This window comes from Canariomyces notabilis (assembly GCF_033297395.1).
Source record: "Canariomyces notabilis strain CBS 508.74 unplaced genomic scaffold N656scaffold_37, whole genome shotgun sequence".
Classification (NCBI taxonomy): domain Eukaryota; kingdom Fungi; phylum Ascomycota; class Sordariomycetes; order Sordariales; family Chaetomiaceae; genus Canariomyces; species Canariomyces notabilis.
Genome location: NW_027041859.1, coordinates 205565 through 222743, shown reverse-complemented (window position 1 = coordinate 222743; position 17179 = coordinate 205565). Strand labels below are relative to the sequence as shown.

Sequence of the window (17179 nt, the reverse complement as noted above, 5' to 3'; positions counted from 1 at the left end):
GATCACAACCTAGTTTATTTCATTGACGAACTTGACAGCCAGGATTAATTCACTCACCATGGCTTTTGGCGACGACTTACCCCGCAATGATGCCAAGGCGTCTGAGGATCTCTGGGAAACGGCTGCTGCATCGCTTGGTGACGATTTAAAGAGTGTGATTGAGCCCAGCGATGGAGACCGGCGAGAGATCTTGCGACGCGTGCTCGTCGAGGCGACTCAAAAGCAGAAACAATGCTTGGAAAAGAGGTGGAAGATCAAGAATAGGAAGGGCGATGTCATCATCCTGCGAGATGTCTTCGAAAAGATCATTACATCCGTCAATTCCTTCAAGGGAATCGGAGACTCCCTCGCTAGTATGGGACCTGGGTGGGCCGCTATCCCCTGGGCGCTTGTGAGCGTGTTGCTGAAGGTTGTCGTCACGGACAACGAAACTTTTGCAACAATGATCGAGGGATTGGAGAGAGCAACCAAGATCATATCCCGATATTCCGTATTTGAAGCGGTCTATCTCAAGCAGGAGACGGCGGGTACACAGCAGCTCCGAGACTCGCTTGTGGCACTGTATGCCTCGGTGCTGACCTTCCTCGGAGAGTCGTACTACTACTTCGCCAGGAACACAGCAAGGAGGTTCATCAAGGCATTCTTTTCTGATTCGGGGGTTGACGAACTGCTGGATGATCTGACCGCAAAGCAAGCCGAGGTAGACCGCGATGCTCAGCTTGTTGCTACCGAAGTCTTGCAGTCGGCAGCAAAGGATATCCGTGGTATTTCCGATCATTCAACTTCCATCACATCCCAGTTGAACGTCTTGCAAACGCATCTCGAACAAATCCAGCAATCCCAGCTCGTTGTAGCCGATCTGCGGGCCCTTAAAGACGCAATATCCGCCATGGCCCGCCCAGTCCAGAGGATAGTTGCCATAGCTCCGGCCTCCACAGACAATTTGGGTGCTCTACAACGTAAAGCTATTCTGGACTGGCTCTCCCCGATTCCATACAGGCTACAGCATGTATCTGAGAGACATCGTCGTCTGCCTGACTCGGGCGCCTGGATGTTCGAAACGGCGGAATATATTGGGTGGAGAGAATCAAGCGTCTCGGGAACCTTGTGGCTCCACGGCATGCCTGGATGTGGGAAAACCAAGTTGCTGTAAGTCCTAGTTCCCTTCGATCAGCCGAATCAGTGTGATAACATCGAGCTCACCAATTACTAGGTCCGCTGTTGTCGACTATGAACTTCAAGACATTGAGAAGCACCCAGGAGCGGCGCCAGTAGCGTATTTCTACTGCTCACGCAATACGGCAGAGCCAGAACGATCCGACCCGGCCGAGGTCTTGCGGAGCATTGCGCGCCAGCTGTGCGGGGACGACGTCTCCAAGCCAGTGCCTGAGCAGCTGCGACGTGTCCACCAGTTCCTGGGAGCTCCAGAACCAGGGACTGCGAAGTTACCCCTAGACCTCACCATCAAACTTATTTTGGACCTACTACGGGAGAATCCAGCCACTATCATCCTTGATGCGCTCGACGAGTGTGACCCTGGGACCAGACACGAACTCTTCGAGGCACTCGACGCAATCGTGGCAAACGCTGAGAACGTTGTCAAGATATTCCTTACAAGCCGAAACGACGGAGACATTGTATGCCGCCTGGCGTCAACCCCTAACATCTACATCAACGCCCAGAAAAACGGCTTCGATATTATGCGCTTCATCGTCACCGAACTCGACCGTGTCATTGCCCAGAAGCAGCTCCTGCGTGGTCAAGTGCCGGACAGACTGAAGCGGGAAATTACCGACACGTTGATTCAGCGTGCAGACGGAATGTAGGCCGACTCGATTGACACGCTATTGCCACCCACAGTCAGCTAACAAGATGGTGTCACAGGTTTCGTTGGGTCACTCTGCAGATTCAAAATCTTTGTGACCCCCGGAGAATGCGCGTAGAGGGCGATGTTCGGGCCGAACTAGGGCATCTCCCCAAAACCCTGGCGGACCTATACTCCATAGCCTTCGATCAGGTCCTCAGCTCGGGCACGGAGAGCTCCAAGCTAGCCATTAAGGCGCTGCGGATTCTCCTGTTTGCGTATCGGCCGTTTGGCTGGGCCGAATTCCTCTACCTCGTCGCGCTCACTGACGACGGAATACGGTCCACAGTAAGCCGAGACGAACTGCTCCATAGTACCTGCAATTTCATTGAGGAAGCCCCCGAGGTCGATCGAGTGGCATTTCCCCACCTGTCTGCTCGCGAATACCTTCAGACGAGGCCGGAATTCACAACATCCTCATTACATATTGCGGCGTCACAGATCTGTCTGAGCGGCATCCGATATCCAGAACCGCAAGGGCCCGGAGTTCCGCCCGCGGGCTTCACATACGCCATTCTCTACATCGGAAATCACCTTGCCGAGCTCAACGTTAGGGAACGAAGAGAGGTAAAATTCCTCAAACCATTCCTCCTGCACGATGCTCCATTATTTAACGCCTATGTGGAACGACTGCGACGGATCATGCGTGCATCTGGCATGTACTATCACTACGACGCCCCTCAGGTACCGAAACTAGTGATATTTTACTGCCTCGATCCCCTCGCGATGATTTGTCTGTTTGGCTTGGAGGAATTCCTGGCAGAGGCTATTTCTCAGATTGGAGTGCAGGCGGTAGACCAACCAATGGTTTTCGGAGAAGGGAGCGTTCTAGGATTTTACCTCATGGTCACTGGGGCCGACAAACAAGGCGGCATCGCCGCTAGTGCTGCTGCTTTGCTCAGCGGAAAATCACGTCTTGAGATGGCTGTCATGCGCCGGAACGGCAACATCCTGCGTCGGCTCCACGATTTAGGAATATATTTTGGCAACCCCAACAGGCAGGGCGAAACAATCCTCCATCTTGCTTGCAGGCATGGCTTGGACGACATGGTGCGGCTGCTACTGTCCTTGGGGATGGACCCGAACCAAGTAACCACCCCCGGCAAAAAAGAGCCTTACAGCGGCTTGATGCCTACAAGAGACCCTGTCGGGCACCGACCGGCATCGTCGTTGGGCTTCCGAGCGCGGGACGGGAACTCATCAGGCGTGATCAGCCCATTCGGCACCGAAGAGGAGATACAATACCCCATCCATCTCGCCATCGCTCCGGGGAAAAGCATCGAGTGCGTCAAGGCCCTAGTCGAGCACGGAGCTGACAGCAATGTGCGAACATCTCGCGGCGCCACGGCCTTGCAACTCAGTTTTGAGATGGGCGACCAGACCGACGAGATCACCAAGCTTCTGCTTAGCAGGGGAGCGGATCCGAACGCCGAAGTGGGCTTCGGCCGAACGATGCTTCACCTCGCTGCTGCCATGGGGCTGGCCAGGATCGTGCCCGAATTGGTGGCTGCCGGTGGAGACGTAGCTCGGAGGGACTACTACGGCCAAACGCCCTGGGCCACTGCTGTGCGCTACGGGCACACGGATGTAGCCGAAGCTTTGGCCGCTGCTGGTGGGCGGTTGAGTCCGGTGCTTACGGGCTTGGGAGACACTCTGGAAGACTCAGAGGACGGCTGTTCAGGGGATGAGTATGATCTAGGAGACGAAGGCTTCGGAAGGTTAGGTTTACCATCTATACGTGTTGAGCTGGAAACAGCTGAAGGCTCGATTTGGACGGCATGGCCTGAGGCTCAACAACAGCAGGCGCCACCTCCTTCGAAGGTGGAAGCCACCACTACGGCCTCCGCCATCCCCGTTCACTTCGATCAGCCAATACCGACAGCGGAAAGGAGAAGTTCAAGGATCTCGGACAGGCTCAAGAAGCAGTTTTCCAAGCTTACGATGAAGCCCCGCTGAAGCTGAAGGAGGCCTCAAACCGACCTCGGTATCTTACTTTGGCCAGCCAACTACATGCTCTTTCCAAGCCTCAAGGTATAAGTGGTACGGCCATCTAGGGAGCGTTGCTGATTTCAGTGGGATGTAGACCATATACACCCCTAAGTCTCCACAATCCTCACATTCTGAGGTACCATCCATTGCGCCCAATTTCTGTTTCCCTTTCTTATCAGCAATTACAATCGCCCGGAACCTTGAGTACCCGACCGGATCCCAACTACTTGAGTTGTTGGCTCTCACGCATGCACTGTGGTATGTACGGCCTCCTATGCATCATGCCATACTGGTAGCATGCAGAGCTACACCATTCTAGGAGTCGGCAATTGAGCCTACGATCCGTGCGGAGAGAGGCTTCTGAGGGAAAAACGCCTTACCACCAACCATGATAATTAGCCGCTGGGCACCTTTGCGGGTAAGAACGCCCATCCAGCCCCGCCTTTATCGTCAAGCATGTGAACAATCACCAAGCTCAAAAAGCTTGTCATACTCAGGTCTACCGGGCATCTAACCTGATTGAATTCACGTTTCCTGCCTACCTGAGCAAACTTGAAGTTTGAACCCCTATCACCCCAAAAGCCAGGTCCAGGATGGACCCCCTCTCAGCGATCGCGTCGGTCATCGCCATCTCGCAGGCCCTAGGGATAAGCATCAGGGCCCTCCGAAGTCTTGCCAATGTCTCTGCCGAGTTCAGCGATCTGGTTCACGAGTTGTCTACCTTGCAAGCATCCATGGTCCAGCTCTCCGCTTTGGTGAATATGATGGCCGATCCACACCTATGCCTGCCTGGTGAGCTCATCAGCAGGATAGGGATCATTCATTGCGAGCTCAGCCAAATTGTGGACGCGATAGAGGATGTTACGGCTCGGCTGTTACGTACTAGTACTAATGTGCTGGTCACAACCACCATGTATCCTTGAACAAGAAGAGGGAACCGAAGGTTTCCGCCATCAGCTGGTACCAAGAACGCAGCAAGGTTACCAAGCTACGAGACCGAGCAAAACGCTGTCGTGAGGAATTATCTGTTTGCTTAGGGCTGCTTGGGTTCGCGGAGCAGTAAGCCATCTTTCATAACTACGTTCATCTTGGATAACTGGTGTCTCGAGAATACTATACCTCAGCTTGGTACTTCACCGGGTACTAACTTCGAACGTCCGCTCTTGCCGATCTACCTAGGCTCCAGCAACGAAAGATTGGCATGGACATCCTAGCCATGTCACATAACCAGCATTCGGTTGTGCAGGAGGCCCTGTCACGCTTCGAGTCACGGTTTGATGCACTCGAGTCCATCCTCTCTACTGCGACTACCCCAAGCAACGCGTTGGAGATCAAATCAGCGGCCCATCTTGGTACCGTTGACTCGATCAACTCGCCGACCAGGTTCCAGGCATCACTTCGGCAGCCGTGTACACGATACTGCCAATGTCGATGTCACAAGGCTTCAGCCCTGCGTTCCCCCCCATGGGTGCGAGATTTGGTAGGCTCCCTGCTAGTACAGTGCAGTGTGCCTGTTTGGTCTCAGAAGCGCTGCGACTTGCCAACGTGCCGGTGGCAATCTGGTACCTCAATTCGACTGGTCTACTCTTTCCCAGAGTGGCTCCTCCGCCGTGCGGTTTTCCTCTCTGCCTGCTGGGGCTCGTTGACCAACGTGGGAGTTTCGCTGCATCTGAGTGTTCCGAGAATTTGGGAACCGGAAGGGATTATCCGCGCCATCAATGAAGGCTACTCGGACTATGTAAGGGAAAAGGTTGCGTCGCGAGAACTCTTGCCGACCGACGTCACCGTATACGATGTCGGCTATCTTGCTGTAAGTTCTTAGTCCTGGGGCTGTTGAATGACGGTAGAGTTAACCTGAACCACCGCAGTACCTCGTAGGCAAGGCCGACACAGAAGATCATTTCCGTTTCGCAGAGCTTTTCCTGGATGTGGGTTTCAGTGCCCTGTTTGTTGACCCTGCTGGCGAGTTAGTATCCTTCATTCCGTCCCGTCTTGGGTCACTGATTCTTACACGATTTTAATCAACAATCGGCCAGGTCCCCAGCAGTTGTAGCCAGGAGGAGACTGATCCGGGGTGCTGCCAGACAAAAGATAACACCCGAAGCTTGCCGTATTCTTCAACGGATGGCCCAAGAAGACAGTGACTATTTGGACCTGTCGACTTTAATCAGGGACTCGGTCCTCAACGTTAGCAATTTCACACTCCAAGACGCACTGGCAATGGAACCAAGCCACATTGGCACCATCGACTACGCCGGGTACTCACCACTGCATTGGGCAGCACGGCTTGGCTACTCGGACAAAGTCGAGCTGCTAGTATTGAGTGGCGCGGCAGTGGATCTTCCAACGAGACCCATGGGATATACAGCGCTGCATATGCCTAGTTGGACCAACAACCTCCGTTTGGTGTCCTTCCTGGTCAAAAACGGCGCTAACATAGAGGCAAGGGCTTCTGACGGCTGCACACCTCTGCATTACTGCCCTACTGCCGAGTGCGCACGCATTCTCCTGGCTGCTGGTGCAAAGGTTGATGCACTCTGCCGATATGGAAGTAGCGCTCTCCACCATCTTGTGTTTGTCTACTCTCGTACCGAAAGCCGCTGTGGTCCTACCCTCGCAGCGAGATCAGAGCTGGTCGCGTCAGGGGCGGATTGCAATCACAAAAACATCTTTGGGCTTTCGCCCTTCCTCCTCGCCGCTGAGACTGGACAGGTCGCTACACTTCAGCATCTCTACTCGCTCGGAGCGGCCACTAATGCCACCAACATCGAGATGGAGAGCGTGCTCGATTTCACATGCGCCTACTACGGGTTCCAGCAAACGGAAGCGTTACGTAAAATGGGTATCTGTAGAATCGACCCAGATAGGTCCTTGCCGCCAGGACTTTCAACCATACGACGCTTCGAGTACAGGATGCTCGGCTGGCGTTGGCAGCCCGGGCAACGCAGCCCAACACGGGCCGACGTCTTCAGCTTCTATGCGCTTGTGTCCGAGATAAGACGGAGAAATTGGGAGTCGGGCCTTTTTCTGTACTCAAAGACAAGATTGGAGACAAATGGAGGGATCGAACGGCTGCGAAGGTGGCTCGGCTGGCAGTGGCAGAAAATGCATGACGATGACAGTTTTGCTCAACAAATCTGGGACCCTGGTTGCGACAAAATTCCACGTGTATTTGATGGATACGACGATGATATGAACGACTATGACATGTCTACCATCTTTGGCAAGGAGAATGACGACGGTCTCATAACACATAGCCCGGAGCAGGTGTCAGAGCGAACGTCACTTGGGGAGTGGATGAAGAGATGGACGAATTTTTTGATGCAAGATCTTAGCCGACTTTGGTCGATTATGTTGCTCCTTTTGCTTTTCTTTTCGCGTGGTTTGAGCTAGAGCTGTTCAGACACGGTTTTGCCAATGCTGGTTACAAACGAGGGCTCGGAATCGTCATGTGCCGGAGGGGACAGAGGAAGTTGGAGAGTTTCCACGTGGTAGCTTGACAGGGCTACTGAGCAGGAAGGAAAAGGAGGAAATCAGGGCCAACGTACAGGCTAGAAATAGGGGCGTGTGGCTAGCTGAGGTGAGCAGTGTTGGCCGGGCAACCCCATGGCCTGACAACTTGCCCTGAGCCCCTGACAGCGGGCTAGCAAGCCGTTCTGGTCCTGCCAGCTGCTCTGTCAATGTGTGAAAGCTCACTTCCGCAATTGGTGCATAAGCATCGAGAGCGACTTAGGGGGCTTATTTACTCACTTGAGGGAATGACTGAGCAACTAAGGTGACTACTGGAATGACCATCACGACTACTTACCTACCTAGCTATATATCAACAACGCATAATCTTCCCGCAAAATCAATGCCTAGCTATCTCTAATATGTACCGTCTTCGAACTAGGTACATGTACAGTGAACTTCGCAGTCAGAAAATGCAAGCCCACTGCAGCGGATCCCGCCCTGCTAACGAGCAGAACGAATAGACCCAACCATACTCACCCCCTGCGCTTCACCTCTAGGCACGGTTTACCAAACCACGAAGCCCGAGTCATATTACCCTATGACCGGAGACTCGTCTCTGATGATATATATCTCACCAATGAGGACAGTGCACCCAACCGTCATTGCTATAGCGATGATGGGAAGGTTGACTCGTGCAAAATCGAGCCTCCTGACGCGGATGTGCTTTTTGGCCAGGATATTCTGCCAGAGCAGACCAGCCAATGAAGCGCTGAGCGCCGTGCTAAAGGCTCCATAGTTGACGCCAAGAGCCATGCTGTACACGGTTGCCCAGAACTCTCGCTGCGTGATCTCAACGTGATCATATTGGCGGATTCTTTGCCACGCCTGAATCACGCGGCTTAGTAGTATGGTTGCTCCAATGTTGGTCCCGGCAAACTAAAAGAGTCAGTCAAGACACCCACATGTTTTTAAATGAGAAGACGCACGTTGCAAAGAACGACCGAGAGGAAACCCATCCCCCCGACGGCGCCGACAACGCCCGTCTTCGTCACCCATTTGTCCCACCCCAGAGCGAAGATTTCTACCCAGCCCTTGGTGACCAGCGCTTGCACCAAAACAAACATGCCAAAGGCAAAGGGTATAAGTGCATAAGGCAGGTGGGTCAGCACGGCGGTAGCTGTCGGGAACGTCTCTTGTGACCACCGAAAGGCGTCCTTGGCGAGCGACAGGAGGGTTGTCCGTCGTCGCGGCTGCTGAAGCTGCCGCTTCTCGTCACTCTTGTCCGCTTTCCCAATTTCTTGCACTGGCGACATCTCAAAATTGTCGCTTGTCATGGCAGCCTCGTTAGCGCCACTCGCACTACCCAAAGTACCCTTCCGAGAGCTAAGCTGGGCCAACTGCAAGCCCTGCTGATCTGGGAGAGACGTGGCTGATGACTCGGCAGGCTGAACCTCAGGAGATTCTGCGGGTTTCTTTTCCTCTTTCTCTCGCATCGCCCGTTCAAGACGGGCCCGTTCCAGCTCTTTACGGCCCTTTCGAGCAATCTCACGCGTCTCATGCCGATGAAGCCATCCGTACGACAAGTCCCATACGAACGTGACTACCGCGGCCGGCAATGTGACGTAAAACACGGGGATCTCGCCGATGCTTGTTTTTGCCGCATTGAGGGCCAGGACGGCCACCAGGGTCACGGCCATCACGACAGCTCCAAAGGTAGCACCGCCCTTGTCGAGGAAGGGGTTCATGATCTCCTCGAGGGACAAGAGCTTGCCTTCTTCGCCAGGGGCATCTTCACTCTCTGCGGTTCCCCTAGCGTTGGGAATGTTGGGGTTGACGGGCTTGCGAGATTTGGCCTCCTCAGGGAGCTCATGCATTTTGATCGAGGTTGGAATGAGAGACTCGTTGTTGAAGACGATGTAGAGCAGGAAGGGAAACACGGCGATGGCGGTAATGACTACAGGCACTATCATGTTCGCTGTGTAGTCTATGAACCTAATGTTGAAAGCTCCCGCAAGAACGAGGTTAGTAGGATTCGAGGAGACCAAGATAGCCGAGGCTATGTTTGCGACCTGGGACCGAGCTCTTAGTAATGGAACCCAGAGGGAGGGGTTAGGAAGACATACTGCAAACTGGGAGAAAATCCAAGCTCTCGGGTGGACAATGTTGCTCGAGACGCGCGTCATGTATGCAAGGAAGGCGGTGCCCGAGAGAATGATGGGATCGTTCCCGATGAAGCTGCCGATACCGAAAAAGAAGACGTAGAGGTAAAAGAACAGCCGGTGGCCCACCCTGCCGCCCCATTGCAAGATTTTGAAGGCCAAGAACCTAATTACGCCGGACGCATCCAGGGAGATGGCGATATAAGCCAAGGTGATGAAGAAGATCATGATGTCGTAGGTTAGAATGTGGTCGGCCCCAAGAATCCCGCCGGCCACTTCTTCGCGGCCGATGGCCAGCACGGCAAGCAGGAAAAGATCGGCAAGTATTGGTGCAGTGACGAGGTTCATGGGGAATTGCAGCCGCACATAGCGGCCGGGGACCGCAGCCTCGTCGCCGTTGTCACGGTCCCCGTCATTTTCGGCAAGGCTTGACCCGGGTTCCGGCTCATCGGGTTCCCGGGGCGGAGCTACTCTGCATTTGCTCAAGAGATTCCAAAAAGCATCATAGACCCTTCGAGGGACGTAAATGGGGATGTCGAAGGGGAATAAAACCACGAGGTCTGCCGTTATATGGTGTTAGCTATCTAAAAGTACCGAGTACTCGTGTCTGTGCTCTGAAAAGTCAGTCACGCTAAGGTCATGTACCTACTTGTGGCAACAAACACAATGAGCGTGACGATTGACCTCCAGGATTTGATTCTTTCATAATCCGGGGGAGCAAGCTCCTCTGCCATATCGTCGTCGATTGCGTGGCAAGCTGGAAGCAAATCGGCGGCACATTGGGAATCCGTAACCAGACAGAGGTGGTCCAGGGCTCCGTGGAGGGGCAGTAGCCCCGGTACTTTAGCTAGGAAGGTGGATGACACTGACAGCCGTCGCCACGTGCTGAGACGTGGTAGCCTACTGGCGGGGCTCCGTATCTGGGCAGCCCCACCGCTGCAACTGCTAGGGCAACTGCGCCCAGCTCGCCGAGCATGGAAATCTTCCACTGCCTTTCCTGTTGCAACACCGAGTACTCGCACAGCCACATCCAAGATTTGAACGAGCATCAGCATGCATTGAATTCATCTGAATGAGGGCAGATGCATCGCCTGGCGGCGGTGTCAAGCAGTGCAAGTGACCTGCAGCACCTCACTGTGTCATTTTTTATCCTGGTTAACCGACCCTCGGACTCGCAACCTCACGGTGAGTTGACCGCCCTGGCTTCTGGAGGTTAGGGCTGTACGTCATCGTCTAACGTGAGATCTTCTGCTCCAAGTTGTGCTTGGAGCAAATGGCAAGGCTCGGCGCAAATCACTTGCATGTGGCTCTTTCCTCGGCCTGTCGACCACTGCAGACTGCAAGGCCATCACACTGCGGCAAGCCGAACGCAGTGCCATCCCAAAACAGACAAGAGGGCACGTGTATTGTACGATTGCCAACGGCGCTGACCATTAGGTACTTATCACGGTAACCCTTGATTACTCGAAAGTCGAAACCTGTCACGGTGTCCCTGTGCAACCAAACGGGCAACGTAAAGGAGCCGCATGTCTTCGTCTCCTTGCCCGACTGCTCGCCCTACTTTTTGACACTGCTGACCTCTTGACCTACCCTCCCCAACCGCGGGACCCCGCAATGCGCCCTTCCGCCTTTGCTTTACCGACCGTCCTAAGCGGCACCAGCCGATGCAGCGCTCCACGCGACAGAACGACCAATATATTGCCGTGACATTCCCGCTTTTTGTTCTACGATAGTATAATACATCCATTATCTTGGATAAGCTTCTTTTATCTTTTCAGAATCCCCGTGCTGCCTTCACCCGGCGTCTCGATTTTCGGTCTCGCAAGGCCATGCCGCCGGTCTCCGGACAGCTTGCCACCTATCTTATCGACCGGAACGCTGCCTCCAATTCTTCAACGCTCGGCCAACCTCAACCGCTGCAGGTGATTTGCGCTTGGCCAGTTTCGGGCCAGTACGGACCGGGCTCCAGAGTACTGTTGGTGACAAAACGGGATGCCGAGGCGGGCTAAAAAGACCAAAACAGCTGACTCCAACCTACCTTGCAGGTACTACGTCCTGGTCGCGGCTTGTCTTCTCGCGCGGAAAACAGAATGGCTCCGGAAGGCCTGCCTGGCCGCTGCCTTGATCCTTCCAGCCGTTGCCGCCATTCACGGTATCGTCCTTGCGGCATTGCATGTCGACGGTGTGTGAGCCCTTCATCCTGTGGGCCCTAGCTTGGCTAACCAAGGCACTTGCAATCTCAGATGCGGTTGATTTAGACGTTTATGGGAGTTTTCAAGTGTCGGTGGTCGCTATCCTGACTGCCCCTCTAACAGTGAGGATATCGAGTACCTACTTCAACAACCCTGGCAGAAACACCATTTTTCTTTGGACTTGTCTCGTGCTTGCTGGTTAGTCGACGCCAACCCTTCCACCACAACCCCTTCGGTTTGCTGATTCAGGGTTAGGGTTGATTGCTCTGACTGTCGAATTCTTCCGGCTGAAGTCCCAACCATGTATAGACAACGGCTCTGGTCTGGCCGTTTACCTCAAGTCTGAGTTTATATACGGCCGTACTATGTGCGGTCTGAAGTGTTCAGTTGACAAAGGCCCATATTCGCCGATGCGACGTGGCTCCGCCGATGACATTTACGTCGTTCCCGCCCCTGAAGTGCTTACTTTCGGCGCGGCCACGCTCCTCTCAGCCGCGTGCTGTGTCCCAGCTATCCTTCATATGGTTTCAACATGGGATAAGATTCTCAAGAACAACTGGAAGGAGCGCTTTGGCGATCCAGACACCGATGGGCTCGAGGGCGCCAACGGCGCTACTATGAAGGGCGTTAATAGCAAAATTCGGGAGTTCCTTAGTGTTGTGGAGGTTCCAGTGTTTGCCGGGGCCGTTATCGCCATCATTATCTTCGGTGAAAGGAACTTCTTTAGCGGCCCGCTCGACTACCAGACAGAACCTATACAAAACGTAGGTAAGTAACACTCTAGCCAGGCTTGTCCTGACCCTCATCTGGGGAGACGGGAGATGACCATCTGGACTAACGTATTTTCCTTCAGGCCAGTGGGCTCCCATAGTTGGAACAGGTTTTGCCGCTATTGGATCCCTTTACATGCTCCTAGCCGAACGCCACGCGGCAAAGACCATTCCCGATCATTGTTCGCACAATTGCGATTCCTCGATTCGCGGACGCAGCAGAAGTCGTGGGGATTCCCACAGCGATGTACCGGAGGCCGTGGAGCTCCCACGAGCAGCAGTGATAGCGCCGGCCAAGCTTCCCAGTCGGATCACATCATCCAGCCGTGATCTTGCTCCAAGCCGCACCTTCTCACGTTCGGGTCATAACGCGGTCTATGAGGACGAGCTACAGCATGGGCTCGGAATTCTCCACGTGACGGACTCCCACCCGGACGGCACAGGGAAACGTGCAGAGGTAAGAAGGATGTTGAGCAATATTGCTCACCAGCTAGGCACTGCGGCACCTGACCGGCATGACGATCACGACTTCCGAAGCGGCAAAGCCACCGGCTTCCCAGTAGTGCCTGGGGAGGAATCCCGAAATCCCGACTTGGTTCGGATCAGGGAGGAATGGGGCCATACAGACGCAGACGATGACGGCGCCATAACCCCGCGGGGTAGGCGTTCAAGGGCTGGCAGCTTCAATGGCAGTGTGTCTGGTGCCGCAGGCGTGACCAGATCCCTTTCAGCGACACGGAGAGCACAATCACCACCGCATTCAGGAAAGGCATTACGTCCTGCCAGTTCGACATTGCTTGCACTACCGGCTAGCAGTCCCGGTGGCAGCCACGAATTGACGCCTAGCCCAATTGTTGCCACCCCTCCCTCACCCGAAGCGAGCAGGCCAAAACCACTAACTAGGGTGGTCACTCTCCACAGTGGGCAAGATTCGCCGTCCATTGTTGTATCGTCGGAGGCAGAGGCCAATGATCCATCCGATTCGGAACCTGCATCTCCGCTTGTTTCAATCAGTGACCCGCCTTGAAGACAGGAAGCAGGCGAACAGAGCAGTTCACAACGACAAAAACAAGCAGCAGCCTACGAATGCCGCATCCAGCGGGAAACGGGCGCTTAACAAGACCGGCATCTTCTAATAATCAGGAACCAGACTATGTAGGGTCGTGGTATGAAGAAAAACGCTGATCTTTGAAATGGTCTAAGCCCAGCTGGGCTTCATCATAACGCGACCAAAGTCGCCTTCGCCCGTGACGGGCCTGACGGCCATAAACGTCACGATGTCTGCAGCGATGGACAAGGGCCCCTGACTCCGGCCCCTTTCCGGTCAGCCTGGCCGGGCAAGGCAATACCTACAGACAGTTGTCCTTGCCGAGCCCTCGAGCGTGAGCGCAGTCAATTCAACCAGTCCGTGACTGGTGCGGCTGACAAACAGCACAGCGAAGAGGCGCGGTTAAACGGACAAACTGCTGAGTCTGTACGGACTGCGGAGGACTTCCAGAGTTGCCCTTCAGTGAAACACTGATGCGGCTCGGCAACCGCACCAATGAGAAAACCTCCGAATTTATTCGATTGGGTTCATCTCTGCTCAAACCTATCCTGGCCGTAACCAGTACAACGTCTCGTGATGCAACCTGGCTGTACACAAATCTGTCGATCCGAGCCCGATTCGGTCAGGAGGACCCAGACCGCCGGTCTGGGCAGCCGGCACATCTCTAGGAGATCGCCGGGACAGGGTTAGGGGATTCTATTGCACCCCACCCCTCCCTACCAAGGTCCGCAATACCCACCTAGGATCACTCCTTTAATTTATGCTGAATTCACTCGTCGATTCATCGACACCGAAGTGACGGATAACCTGGTGGAGTTACTCCACGAATAGGTTATTTCTCGTGTTTATGGACCCATTAGGCATCATGGCAATTCCTTTCGGCGGACCTTATAAGGTCCAGTCTTCCATCGGCTTGCTCGATCTCCTTCGATGCTCAGACAGCTCAGTTCATCCCCCTCGAGGCGGAAGCAAGGAACACGACTCGGACGAGACCTGTTAGCCCCAGTAGAGTCATTTCTATCGCTCACATGATGCTCGCCGGTATTACTCTGCTGGCTTCGGCGGCGGCCGTCGCGGCACAGTCATGCGCTCTCCCATCGACTTACCGTTGGACCTCGACGGGACCGTTGGCCCAGCCGAGGTCGGGATGGGTCTCGTTGAAGGACTTCACCACGGTCCCCTATAACGGCCAGAACCTGGTGTATGCGACGACCCATGACACGGGATCGAGCTGGGGGTCGATGAACTTTGGCCTCTTCAGGAACTGGACTGATATGGCCTCGGCAAGCCAGAACGCAATGAGCTTTTCCGCGGTTGCGCCTACACTCTTCTACTTCGCCCCCAAAAATATCTGGGTGCTCGCCTACCAGTGGGGTCCGACCACATTCTCGTATCGGACTTCAAGCAATCCCACCAACGCGAACGGATGGTCATCGCCCCAGCCACTGTTTACCGGCACCATCTCGGGTTCCGACACAGGCCCCATCGACCAGACCCTCATTGCCGACAACCAGAACATGTACTTGTTCTTCGCAGGAGACAACGGCAAGATCTACCGGGCCAGCATGCCTCTCAATAATTTCCCAGGCAGTTTCGGCAGCGCGTCGACGGTCATCATGAGCGATACAAAGAACAACCTGTTTGAAGCAGTGCAGGTCTACAAGGTCCAGGGCCAGAACCAGTATCTCATGCTTGTCGAGTCGATTGGGGCCAACGGGCGCTACTTCCGTTCCTACACGGCCACCAGCCTGGCGGGTTCGTGGACGCCACAGGCCACGTCCGAAAGCCGGCCCTTTGCCGGAAAGGCGAACAGCGGTGCCACCTGGACCAACGACATCAGCCACGGCGATCTGATTCGCGTCAACCCGGACCAGACTATGACGGTTGACCCGTGCAGGTTGCAATTGCTCTACCAGGGACGCGCTCCCAACTCGGGCGGCGATTACGGAAAATTGCCCTACCGCCCGGGCGTGCTCACCCTGGTAAGATAAGGTCCTAGGCGCTCCTGTTCATGTTGTCGACGTTCATAAAGGTTGGCTGTCTTTTGGTGGTGGACGTTTGGCAACTGCCTAGTACTTCATGGTACTCTGTTCTAGCGTTTGAGCTTGAGGACCTGGTGGCGGAGAGAAGGTGATCAGCCAAGATTGGGGGCGGTTGCAGGTTGTGGTGCTTACCTGTCTAGGTGGCATCGTCAGCATCTGTTGAGATAAGTATTGGCATTCATTAGTACCTATTGACTACGTACATATTTTGGTTTCAGTAAATATATTTTGGTTGAATCAAGTCGCTTGGCGTATCATACATCTTGGCAGTTGTTGTGCCAAGTTCCTCGTCGACACAGCCTCATTCTGCTTCGTCACGTCCCGGGCTCGGGAAGTTGGACTTGTGCGAACGAAGCATCCAAGACGGGAAGTGTTCTGCGAACCGAGCATCCAAGACGGGAACGCGGGGTGATATGCAGCGAACAGAGACAACCCTATGCATTACGAAGCATAAGGTGCCTAGATATCTCACAACCCCTTATAGCTGGGCCTTGCAGGCTTGCACGCTACAACTGCTCGACAGCGAACATCTTGTTCAATGTTACTGTGTTTGTTGACTTGTTCTTTCTCATCTTGAGTCTTACCACTTGGTCCACTTCCATTGACACCGACCTACACATCGGACAACCATGAACTTTTGCAAGAAATCCGTCTCCTTCAACGCAGCGCGGGACATTCCTCCCCTCGACGGCAAGGTCATTCTCGTGACGGGCGGCAACATCGGCCTGGGCAAGCAGTGCGTGCTGGAATATGCGCGCCACAATCCCGCGCAAATCTGGCTCGCAGCCCGCAACCTCGACAAGGCCAGAGCCGCGGCGGACGAGATCAACGCGCAGCTTCCCAAGGACAAGCCCTCACCGACGATCAAGCTCCTCCAGCTCGACCTCTCCTCGCTTGAGTCAGTCCAGACCGCGGCTCGTACCGTCCAGGCCGAGTCCACCCGGCTAGACATCCTCATGCTCAACGCCGGCGTCATGGCTGTCCCGCCTGGTCTGACCAGGGACGGATACGAACTCCAGTTTGGGACAAACTACCTCGGCCATGCACTACTGGCTAAGCTACTGCACCCCCTGCTCGAGCGCACCGCTGCTGCTGCCACTGTCCCCGAAGCCGACGTCCGTATCATCATGCTGTCCTCCCACGGCCACGTATACGCGCCAAAACCCGAAGGCATCCGCTTCGAGACGCTGCGGACCACGGCCGACGCGCTGGGGCCGTACGGGCGGTACGGCCAGAGCAAGCTGGCCATGATCCTCTGGGTGCGGCACATGGCAAGGCTGTTGGATCCGCAGCGGTTCACAGTCGTCGCGATCCACCCGGGCATTGTGCGGACGAATTTGATGAATAATGCGACGGGGTCGCCGCTAGCTGTTCGTGTCCTGGGCAAGGTGGCGAGCCATCTTGTGACGCCTGTGGATCAGGGGGTAAAAAACCAGCTTTGGGCGTCGGTCAGCAGGGAGGTGCAGTCGGGGGAGTACTACGAGCCGGTTGGGATTGCCGGGTGTGCGACGGAGTTGGGAAGGGATGATGCGTTGGCGGAGAGGCTTTGGGAGTGGACTGAGAATGAGCTCGCGAGGTTTGTTGGTACCTAGGGTGTGTTATTTTGATATCATTGTACTACTAGTTAGTACCACAGAATGGGCATAATGGAATGGGTATTAT

The 17179-nt window shown here is 54.7% G+C and overlaps 7 protein-coding genes across 7 annotated transcripts; 6 read left to right on the top strand and 1 right to left on the bottom strand.

The window, feature by feature from the left end:
* Window positions 1-58: 58 nt before the first annotated feature.
* N656DRAFT_719196 (uncharacterized protein) lies at window positions 59-2314 on the top strand (the record flags this gene model as incomplete). The annotated part of the gene is made up of 4 exons (XM_064812348.1): window positions 59-700; window positions 836-1149; window positions 1214-1822; window positions 1885-2314. Coding segments are annotated over 4 exons (1995 nt in total), but the record flags the coding sequence as incomplete, so codon positions are not given.
* An 834-nt stretch (window positions 2315-3148) lies between these two features.
* On the top strand, window positions 3149-3484 carry N656DRAFT_684017 (ankyrin; the record flags this gene model as incomplete). The annotated part of the gene is made up of 1 exon (XM_064810601.1): window positions 3149-3484. A coding segment is annotated over one exon (336 nt), but the record flags the coding sequence as incomplete, so codon positions are not given.
* A 1353-nt stretch (window positions 3485-4837) lies between these two features.
* N656DRAFT_762671 (ankyrin) lies at window positions 4838-7718 on the top strand. The gene is made up of 3 exons (XM_064813269.1): window positions 4838-5663; window positions 5722-5819; window positions 5890-7718. Exons 1-3 carry the CDS (start codon window positions 5055-5057, stop codon window positions 7244-7246), a joined length of 2064 nt encoding a protein of 687 aa, XP_064665478.1. The 5' UTR covers window positions 4838-5054; the 3' UTR covers window positions 7247-7718.
* N656DRAFT_784878 (putative arsenite transmembrane transporter protein) lies at window positions 7636-10277 on the bottom strand. The gene is made up of 4 exons (XM_064816264.1): window positions 10115-10277; window positions 9430-10025; window positions 8293-9375; window positions 7636-8242 (listed from the first exon to the last, which is right to left on the bottom strand). The coding sequence occupies exons 1-4, from the start codon at window positions 10197-10199 to the stop codon at window positions 7898-7900; spliced, it is 2109 nt and encodes a 702-aa protein (XP_064665477.1). The 5' UTR covers window positions 10200-10277; the 3' UTR covers window positions 7636-7897.
* A 1017-nt stretch (window positions 10278-11294) lies between these two features.
* N656DRAFT_792948 (uncharacterized protein) lies at window positions 11295-13454 on the top strand (the record flags this gene model as incomplete). The annotated part of the gene is made up of 5 exons (XM_064817127.1): window positions 11295-11440; window positions 11511-11647; window positions 11709-11855; window positions 11913-12425; window positions 12511-13454. The coding sequence occupies 5 exons, from the start codon at window positions 11295-11297 to the stop codon at window positions 13452-13454; spliced, it is 1887 nt and encodes a 628-aa protein (XP_064665476.1).
* Window positions 13455-14353: 899 nt separating this feature from the next.
* Window positions 14354-15781, top strand: N656DRAFT_462775 (glycoside hydrolase family 62 protein). Its single transcript, XM_064809731.1, has one exon. The coding sequence runs from the start codon at window positions 14504-14506 to the stop codon at window positions 15464-15466; it is 963 nt and encodes a 320-aa protein (XP_064665475.1). The 5' UTR covers window positions 14354-14503; the 3' UTR covers window positions 15467-15781.
* A 365-nt stretch (window positions 15782-16146) lies between these two features.
* N656DRAFT_719259 (retinol dehydrogenase 14) lies at window positions 16147-17109 on the top strand (the record flags this gene model as incomplete). The annotated part of the gene is made up of 1 exon (XM_064812352.1): window positions 16147-17109. One exon carries the CDS (start codon window positions 16147-16149, stop codon window positions 17107-17109), a length of 963 nt encoding a protein of 320 aa, XP_064665474.1.
* Between the last annotated feature and the right edge of the window lie 70 nt (window positions 17110-17179).

Coding starts and splice junctions, on each gene's coding strand:
- N656DRAFT_784878 (XM_064816264.1), bottom strand. CDS start 10,199: ATGGCAGAGGAGCTTGCTCCCCCGGATTATGAAAGAATCAAATCCTGG. Junction 10,026..10,114: donor CATTGTGTTTGTTGCCACAA/GTAGGTACATGA, acceptor ATATAACGGCAG/ACCTCGTGGTTTTATTCCCC. Junction 9,376..9,429: donor GGATTTTCTCCCAGTTTGCA/GTATGTCTTCCT, acceptor GCTCGGTCCCAG/GTCGCAAACATAGCCTCGGC.
- N656DRAFT_462775 (XM_064809731.1), top strand. CDS start 14,504: ATGATGCTCGCCGGTATTACTCTGCTGGCTTCGGCGGCGGCCGTCGCG.
- N656DRAFT_762671 (XM_064813269.1), top strand. CDS start 5,055: ATGGACATCCTAGCCATGTCACATAACCAGCATTCGGTTGTGCAGGAG. Junction 5,664..5,721: donor ACGATGTCGGCTATCTTGCT/GTAAGTTCTTAG, acceptor GAACCACCGCAG/TACCTCGTAGGCAAGGCCGA. Junction 5,820..5,889: donor TTTGTTGACCCTGCTGGCGA/GTTAGTATCCTT, acceptor ACAATCGGCCAG/GTCCCCAGCAGTTGTAGCCA.